Here is a 9,908-nt window from a genome sequence, read left to right as displayed (position 1 = left end):
TGAATCTATGGTTGAGTTTGAGTTTAAAAAATAGACTTAGTCAATATTTAGGGTTGGTAGACGCCGAACATGACATGTCCTAACTCGCCCATAGTAACTACTCATCATGTTTGTATGCGTCTCTATTCAACCATGTATAAAGTAATAACATATTTTTGTTGAAGATATCATTGATTCTTCATTTTTTCATTATATACATGATTAATAACATATATACATATAATTTCTAATGTCAAATTTCATATTCATAATAATAAACTTTATCTAGAATGAATATATATCATATTTAAACAGATTTAGAATTGAGGTCAAATTTAAAAGCTGACTCAATCGATATTCAGGATCAAATTAGTTTTAAGTATAAAACTAAACTCCAATTAAAAAAAACATCTCAGCCAACATTTTGGATCGAATAAGGAACAAAACCTAATTCATTCCAACCGGAGCCATTCTCACTGTGAGCATTTTTATGACTTTGGCTATCAGTTTTCCCATCACTATTAATAGTGATCATTTGCAAATTGCACTATACAATGCGTACATTATTATAGAAAAGGTGAAAAAAACAGTATTATTCTATAGAAGCTAGTGTAGTAGAATAGTAGCTACTAGCTACCTCACTTACACACCTCTCCTCTTTCTCTCTCTACCATAACAATGGCAAATCAAGACGAAGAAGAGATAAAGAAGCTTTTCTCTTCCTACATAGGCCTCATCTTCTCTGTCTTCCTCGCACTTCTTCCAAACAACCTACACTCCCACGTTCGCGACCTTACAGTGAAGCTCTACAATGCAGAAGAGGAGCTAAGGGAAATGAAGTATAGAAGGCAAGAGGACTCAAAGGCAAATGCAAGAGTGGTGGAGATCTTCGCTTCTCATAGGAACGCATGGCAAGCGGAGGAGAAGCGGCTGCTGATGCTGGTGGAGGCGGCGGAGGAGGAGGTGGGGAGGATGAGGGAGAGGGTGGCGGAGATGGAGAAGGAGGGATTGGGTGGGTGGAGGAGTAGAGAGTGTTATGGTGTGGAGAAGAGTGAGAATGTAGAAGAAGAGGTTGTGTATCAACTTGAACATCAAGAGTATTATCAGAAACTTGTGAATAATGGTTTTGATTCTGAGTTTCTGGCTTCTGCTTCTTCTAACTTATGGGCTCATAAATCTTCTCTATATCAGGTTTCTCTGCAATTTTCCATCATTCTTAAAAACAAAACTCAATTATAACATGATTGTGATAAAAGTTGGTCTAAATTGAGCTTAAAAGTTAAAAGTGTATATCCACTTAAAAAAATTATTTCTGTGTGATAACCCATGGGAGAAAACTCAAAAGCCTAAAACACTTTTATATTAAATAGTAGGCACTAGGCACTAGGCACCAATCTTATCCTGGGTTGAAATCCAGTATTATCATTCTGGAGGTTGTTTATGGTTGCTAATTGCTGAAGCCTAAACTCACTTATTGTGTCCTTATTTAGGAATTACATATACAGGATACAACATGAGACACACAACACCAACATAGAAATACAAACAATTAAGTCTAAAAATAGTAAGACACTTCTATGGTAAAGATAAATTTTTGCATCTTGACTAAAAAATAATAGTAAGATCTAAGTTCATCTGACTCCATCAAACAGAATTTATTCCTCCCGAAACAACGATCATTGTGTTAGATTTTATCTTAATGTAGTTTATCTGACCCTGCATTTTGCTTATTTTTTGAAATTTGAACTATAAATGTTAACTCTTGCAGGATGTGCAGTATGAATCACGTGAATCAGTGTATAATACCAAGCATTTTGTAGCAAGGTAAATAATTGATATTCTCCATTTTGATTACTTCTGTACCACTTGGCATTAATCTGCAACTGATTGAAGAGTAAATGTTCTTCATCCAGAAGGGAGTCCCCTTGGAAGGTCGATGGAGGTGATTCAGCTGGAGTTTCCTCTAAACTTAAATTACTTGAACATGAATTATTAAATCTGGAGAAGGTTGGTAAGAATGATCTATCAAAGGTATCATCCTTGATAAAGAAACAGGCAAAAAGATATGAAGCACTTTCAGAAACGATCGACGATTTATGTAGAAGAATAGTAAGTCACTCTTGTTTTTTTGTTTGTACAACCTTGCTAATTCTTTTAAAATGCTTCATCCTCTATTTAATATAAGTTGGCCACTTTGCATTCAGAAATATTTAACATGACCGGATATGTAAAATGCATGTGTAAACCTCCTCATAATAAATTTCTATGGTACATTCTGTCAAATTGTTTCTGACCTTTAAAACTCTGTAGAGAGAGCAAGGAACCATGGTAATGTTGAGTATGGACTTTTATGCCAATCCGCCATATAACTGATGATTGGTGGAAATTGATGGGTTGTGTGCATGATACTATATTTGTTCAATGTCTTATATATTTTGATAAACCAGAGGTTATTGTTTGAGAGGTGGAGAAAGCTAGGTGCCAAGCAATTATCTAGTTAAACTATTATTGCAAGTTTTTTGTGACTATCAATTGCTTCATCCAGGAGATAGGAAATCCTAGCCTGCACCATTAGCACCATGGTTGTAATTTAGTCCAACAGAACCACAATTATGTAAGCTGATGTGGGGTTATGGACCTGAATGTAAGATGCACAAAAAATCTTGCATTAGTTTTGGTGTGGATGCTTATAACAATCTAATCCATTTTATAGAAAGTTTACTTTGAAGTTTATGTCAGGTAGAGTCAAGAACTACATTGCATGCCTATTTCTAGGCCTAACATGTCCTTTAATTTTGAGCAGGCAATCGATCCCAGTGAACCCTCCATCAATTCAGAATTTCGAACCCAAACGCAAATCGAGTTGTTACTTGAAGCATTTAGGCTTCAACAAGGTGCATCCGAAACTGGACAGAAGCTGATGGAACTTCAAGCTGAGTTTGGGAAGAGCCATTACAATGACGAGGTAAGAGGTGAGACCACGGTGACGCGAAAGCGATCTTTGGACTCCATCAAGAACAACTTCAAAGAAGTCCAGCGGAATTTGGAGATATGGTTGGCTAGAATTATTGGAGATCTTGAGGGGATTCTGGCTAGAGATGGTGCAACTCGTGTAAGAGAGTATTATATTTCTAGATATCCATTTGTTCAATAGAATTATGTTATCTCTCAACCTAACAAATTATCACTTTTGGTATGTATATGGTTTCAATCCATAAATGTGGTAGGTTGGATATCCCTGTGAAATGAAATCACACCATATCTGCTTATGTTTGCATCTTAAATATGCTCTCCTTAGCATTTGTCCATTTATAGATTGAAATAACCACTCAAATGCAACACCTAAGTAACAAGGATAATAACAGGGTCACATCACCAATCACATGCACATGCAGACATAAGCAGAATCTCCATTTCCATATTTCTCTTGTCTAATTTGTTTGTTGGCTTAAATAAGGTTTTGCTCCTTATAACTATGATTTTTTTGTTTTTTGTCTGTATTTAGATTTTATTTCTTCTTAGTCCCCCATCTACAAAAAATAAGTGGTCTTGGTGTGTTAAATTCACCTCCTCACTTGCCAAGCAGCCAAGTCTTCTCTCATTACACTATGATCGTGCATCTTGCTTTGCCACCCTCTTTCTATCTATTTTTCCTTCATTCACTGTTTGGGCCTTCCTTGTAATCAAGCCCAATTCCTCTTTATGGAAATTTGGGTCTATTATTATTTGTGTTAGGTAGCTTAGTTTGTTTTTCCCTTTTTAGAAACTCTTGTATAAAAGGGAGTTCTACATTCCTCTTGAATCAATCAATGAATTTCAGTGCATTATCTTCTCTAAAAGAATCTCCTTTCTTTCCATGGTTAACGCTTTCTCAAGATGGTATCAGAGCTAAGGCTCTAATTCATCTCCCACCACTTCTTCTCATCTTCGTGTCTGCCTCCTCTTTGCACTATTTCTCCTTCTCTTCTCAACCATGACAAACCAAACCAATTCCTTTGATCTACATGTAAACCCCTATTTTCTTTATTCCAATGAGAAACCTGAACAAGTTCTTGTCACACTACTACTCAATGGAAAGAACTATCAATCTTGGTCTAGAAGTATGAAACTGACACTAGAGTCCCAGAACAAACTCGATTCCATCACCAAAGGCATACCACAACCACCATAGAAACATGTTTTCTTACGCATGGTTACCCTCTAGGATATCATTCCAATAGATCTGGCAGAATGGCTAACCACACTGTAGGTTTCTCTTTTGACCATGAAACTAGTAACACTTCCTCTCTTAACCAATCCAACCAAAATGCTCAGGCCTCCTCCAGAACCTTCACTAATGAACAATTTCAAGGAATTCTCAACCTTTTGAGTCAAAGCAGACATAGTCCAAATCATGTTGTGAACTCTGCTACAAATATTGCTCCTCCAGGTATTTTTGATACAAAGTGCCTCCTTGACATAAGAGCCACAAATCATATAACACATGATCTGCACAGATTTAGCACACATAGACTCATTACTCCTATAAATATCACCTTACCTAATGGCGATAGAGTCTACACAAATATCTTTGGCACAATTATACTAACCAATGATCTAGTTTTACATAATGTACTCTATGTTCCAAAATTTCATGTCAATCTCATATCTGTGCATAAACTCATCACTAATCTACAATGTCATCTTATCTTTTCTCTAAACCAATGTGTTATTGTCCAGAACCTTTTCAGGAAGATGATTGGTTCAACTAAATTGTTGTAGGGCCTTTATGTTCTTAATCTTGATCACAACAGTTTTGTTAGACATAGGAATTTTATTTTTCATAGCACTGTAACAAACCTTGCACAGATTTCCTTATGGCATAAGAGATTAGGACATGTATCTCCTACTGTTTTGATGTTACTTTGTAAACGATATAGTACTTTACCTCTTTACAATAAGATTTCCTCTCATTGTGATATCCGTCATATTGCTAAGCAAAGAAAACTGTTATTTTCCCTTAGCACAACACATACTACTAAACCTTATACTCTTCTTCACGCATACATATGGGGCCTTATTCCACCCCTCAATGATTGGACATAAGTACTTCTTCACCTTAGTGGATGACACTACTAGATATACTTAGGTTATTTTCATGAAAAATAAGGCTGAAACTAGATCACATCTAATTATTTTCCTAGCTTACATTGATACCCAATTCAATACCAAACTCAAGTTCTTGAGAACTGATAATGGTCTTGAATTTTTTATGCATGATTTCTTTGCTTCAAAGGGAATCATACATCAAAGAACCTGTGTTGAGACCCCTCAACAGAATGACATTGTTGAGAGAAAACATCAGCAACTCTTAAATTTGGCAATATCCTTATTTTTCCAATCACACCTACCTCATAAATTATGGACTTTTGTGATTCAGCATGCCACTCACATTATAAATAGACTGCCAAGTCGTCTCCTAAAAACAGAAGTCATTTTCAATGCTTGTTCTTTGATTTACCTTCCATTTCATACCTTAAAGTATTTGGTTGTCTAGCTTTTGCAAATACTATATTTGCAAATAGAACAAAGTTTGACCATAGAGCTAAAAAGTCTGTTTTTCTTGGGTATAAAGATGGCATAAAAGACTATATTTTGTATGACTTAAAAACTCATGATATATTCTTATCTTGAAATATTATTTTTTATGAAGATAACTTTCCCTTCCTCAATCCAGACACTAAGACCTCTACCAACACAGAAAATGACCCCTGCTTTGTGCCATTACCTTCTTATACCCCTCCAACCACAGATCATGATGACCCTCTTCTCCTTCATGCTATACCACAAACTTCACCTTAAAACCTTCCCACCACTACAGACAATCCTTCAGACCTATAAGACCCCCTCTCACCTTCAAGATTATCATTGTGACCTTGCCATAATTTCTAATTGTGATAATATTTCTTCTTCAGTTACTACTTATCCTTTATCTTCTGTTCTTTCATACATGAACTGCTCTCCTACATACAAAGCCTTCTGTCTTTCCATCACCACACAACAAGAACCCAAGTCTTGTGCTCAAGCCTCCAAAATTCCATGCTGGCAAGAAGCAATGACCAAGGAGCTCCAAGCCGTGATCTTTAATGACACTTGGTCCTTTGTCACTCTCCCTCAAGATAAGCATCCAATAGGTCGTAGACGGGTCTACAAAACTAAATTCCATGCTGATGGCTCCCTTGAAAGACACAAAGTCAGACTTGTGGCTAAATGATACACACAAATGGAAGGCATTGACTACTTTAATACTTTTTCTCCTATTGTCAAAATCACCATAGTTAGAGTTGTCCTTGTTCTAGCTGCTGCCAAGTCTTGGTTTTTGGAACAATTGGATATTAACAATGCATTTCTCTATAGGGACTTACATGAGGAAGTCTACATGGTTCCTTCTCCTAGTTTATCTCTCCCTCAACCCAACTTGGTGTGCAAACTGCATAAATCCTTATATGGCATAAAACAAGCAAGTAGGGAGTGACACACCACATTATCCAACAAACTTATCTCTCTTGGTTTTTCTCATTCACAGGCAGATCAAGCCTTGTTCACCAAATGGGCTTCCACATTCCTCTTGAATTAATCAATGAAATTTAGTGCATTATCTTCTCTAAGAGATTCTCCTATCTTTCCATGGCTTCCGCTTTCTCAAGATGGTGTGCCATGTTGGACTTAAAAGCTTTTGTTTGCATTTTTCGGGAAGGAAAATGAATAAAATTAAAAATTCAAGACAATAAATTGTTTGTCTAGTAACATGTTTTCCCTTTTCCATACAAGTAAGGGTATTTCTGTTATGAGTAATAAATTAATTCTTTTGGGATGTGTGGTTAACTCTTTCAATAGAAATGAACTTTCCTATAGTATTGCTCAGTATTGGAGTGGATATATTTTTACACGTTATTTATTTATTTAATTAGAAAATTAAAGAAAACTTATACCCTTAAATTTTAATGTGTCATGTGTCATAATTTTAGTCCAGTATTTGATTCTCCGGTACTTGAGAGGAGTTTAGCCCCTCCCAATTAATGTCGTTTATAGAAATGAAATTCTTGACTTTTTTTATCTATATGAAGATCTAGTGAGATCTTACATTATTAAGTCAATACCTAATTTGTACATGTTTTCCCTTTGCATGTGTCTATGCTCCTATGTTGTTATGGCCTACTTATATCTTCTAATAATATTTCTTCTTTATGAGAATACAATTAAAAAACTTAGATACTATCACTCCCTTCTTAACCAATCTCTAGTATCGTGTGTAAACGATGGTATAAAGGGATTTTGATTTGGGTCTTAACAAATAACATGTAATTTTCCTCTTCAATTATACATTCAGTTTCGTGGAAAAGATGAAACTATGCTGCAAGGAGTAAAAATTATTATTTTCCTGTATGCTACATGTTAAGATTAATACAGGGCATTACCAAGGATAGAATGAAGTCAATGGAAGCATCACAACCGTCCAAACGTTTTTTTGATAGCTATTTTTGTGCCCAATTTTGGAATATGCTAGTGCTAGTAGAGTTTAATGCTCATGAGTGGATTAAAGATCAAGTAAGGTGCTAGAATTATCTGTTTTTTATATCTTGGTATTTTTACCTTTTTGGGTAAATAAATAGTATTTTTTTGGGTTTGTGGGTAACTCTAACAAGAGTTAGCTTTCTATTGTGTATCTCTATATATAATAGAGAATAGAGTCTTACATAATTTTGAATAGAAAATGTTTTGATTAGTAGTGTTTTTACATATTTTAAGGAACAAATGTGACATATTGAAACTTTTCAAAAGATGAGTTGAGAAAAAAATGCATATTAACTATTGTTCCTTTATTCTCTTATACTTGTCTTATTCTACATTCATTGTTTATGATTAAAGACATGTTGTTATTACTAATTAAAAGTTTTTTTTATTAATTAATTTGACTTATTAATAAATAATTTGATTTATAGTCACGAGAAAAAGAAATGTTATTATGAATTCCTCTATATTCATTATAATTTGTTGTAAGAGATTAGTCATGAAAATAACATTATATTTTTTAAAAAGAAAAAAATATATATTAAAGATATTCTTCTAAAAAACTTATTTACTCAAAATTTATTAACAAAACTGACGAGTTGATGATACAAAATTACTAAATTGTAATAATTATTTATTCATTTAATAATGAAGCATATATAAGTTATTTTACATAAAAGTATTATTAAATTTATTATTTTGTTTGGTATGTAAATTTAATTATTTTATTAAAAAAATCATGTGACCCACCAATCTACTTGGTGTAATACTATCATACATTAGCTTTTTTAGCTAAGTATAGTGATAAAATTTTCTCTATTAATAAAGAGATAAATACTATAAAAAACAAGAAAAAATATAATATGATAAAATGTTTTTATCTTTCTATATATAATAAAATAATAATTTTGTTACTAAAAATATAAAGAAAAACAAATATTTATTTTTTCATTAATAGAAAAAATCCCTGCTGCTGTAAGGTAAAAGCCACATAGAATAAAGAAAGTAAATACCTTTACAATGAACAGTGGAAATATTATATTATATAACAACAAACTAACATAACTAAAATGATTAGACAATAATGCAGGAAATGTGTATGTTTTCTCAATGTGGGTGACATTCCTATTTATATGTTAAACCTCAATATTGATACGTGTGTTGGGTATGATACATATTAGATACGTCGATACATATTTTTTCCAAAATACAGGATATGATATGTTCAGGGATACATGTAAATTAAAATATCCAAAGTAAAAAACATAATGGAAATTTAAAATCACCGTCTTTCATAACAAATCTATCTTATTCTATTTCAATGAAAACAAATCTATCCTAAGATCATTGTCATCCATAACAAATATATTTTATCCTATTTTAATGAAAACAAATCTATGTTATCATATTTTATTGGAAACGAATCTATCTTATCATGTTTTATTGAAAACGAATCTATATATCCTATATTTTACTGAAAATAAATTCATATATCCTATATTTTATTGAAAACAAATCGGATACGTATCTTTTGCGAATCCGAGCATATCTGTGTCGGATACGTGTCAGACACCGACACGTGAGGTTGTTTGATGAATCCGTGCTTCATAGTCTTAAACCATTCAAATAAGTTTTTATTTTATTTTTTATTGGTATTATTTTCCTCATGTGTTGCAAAATCGTTCCATATCTGTTTTTCGTCCTTCATTATTTTGCCTTTAAAACACGGCATATTTGTATTGTCTTATCAAAATTTATTTTATTAACTATTAATTTTATGATTTAATGGTAAAACTACTCAATATTTTCACCCTTCATTATTTTGACTTGGTTTTAAATAATATGAATATATTTTTTATATTTTAAAATGAGATATTACTACTAAACGATAACATATCTAATGTTAAAAACATTAATTATTCATATTATAGTTTTCACATAAAATATTCTATCTCCATTATAAATCAAAATTTAATAGAGTACCTCATTCATTTTTTTGTTTATGTTTATTCTCTTTCTTCTTTTTTATATGGAGTGTAAATATGGGTTTTGAAACAAAACAAAAATCAATGAAAACCTCAACCTTTTATTGAATGAAATTCAACTAGGAGTTCAATTTATTGACCTTCATAATAGTACATTTATGGACATGAAAACTTGGGAGCAGTTATTTTCAAGTACTCTGAAAAAATAATCACCTTCTATGTTGTTGCCATTATTATTTTTTCCAAATCAAGAAAGTGCAGTACAACTTTAACAAGAAAGCACTAAATAATGGTAATCTCTAACATTTACCGTAGCCAGCTATAACTCAAAAATTTAAGGTAACAAAATTATATGCAATCTTCTACATTAAAAAAAAAACCTAAATTCATGTA

The 9,908-nt window shown here is 32.7% G+C and overlaps 1 protein-coding gene across 2 annotated transcripts; it reads left to right on the top strand.

Annotated features, from left to right (window-relative positions):
- LOC109332408 lies at nucleotides 568-3,416 on the top strand. 2 transcript variants are annotated; one of them, XM_019567382.1, is made up of 4 exons: nucleotides 568-1,170; nucleotides 1,748-1,803; nucleotides 1,893-2,088; nucleotides 2,783-3,416. In XM_019567382.1, the coding sequence occupies exons 1-4, from the start codon at nucleotides 658-660 to the stop codon at nucleotides 3,131-3,133; spliced, it is 1,116 nt and encodes a 371-aa protein (XP_019422927.1). In that variant the 5' UTR covers nucleotides 568-657; the 3' UTR covers nucleotides 3,134-3,416. The 2 variants fall into 2 exon arrangements, 1 of the variants encoding a protein (XP_019422927.1); XR_002105895.1 differs by lacking the exons at nucleotides 568-1,170; nucleotides 2,783-3,416 and adding an exon at nucleotides 2,693-2,781 and having other exon boundaries at nucleotides 1,332-1,803; nucleotides 1,893-2,658.

This window comes from Lupinus angustifolius, chromosome LG18 (assembly GCF_001865875.1).
Source record: "Lupinus angustifolius cultivar Tanjil chromosome LG18, LupAngTanjil_v1.0, whole genome shotgun sequence".
NCBI classification, from domain to species: Eukaryota; Viridiplantae; Streptophyta; class Magnoliopsida; order Fabales; family Fabaceae; genus Lupinus; species Lupinus angustifolius.
This window is presented reverse-complemented; position numbering and strand designations above follow the sequence as displayed.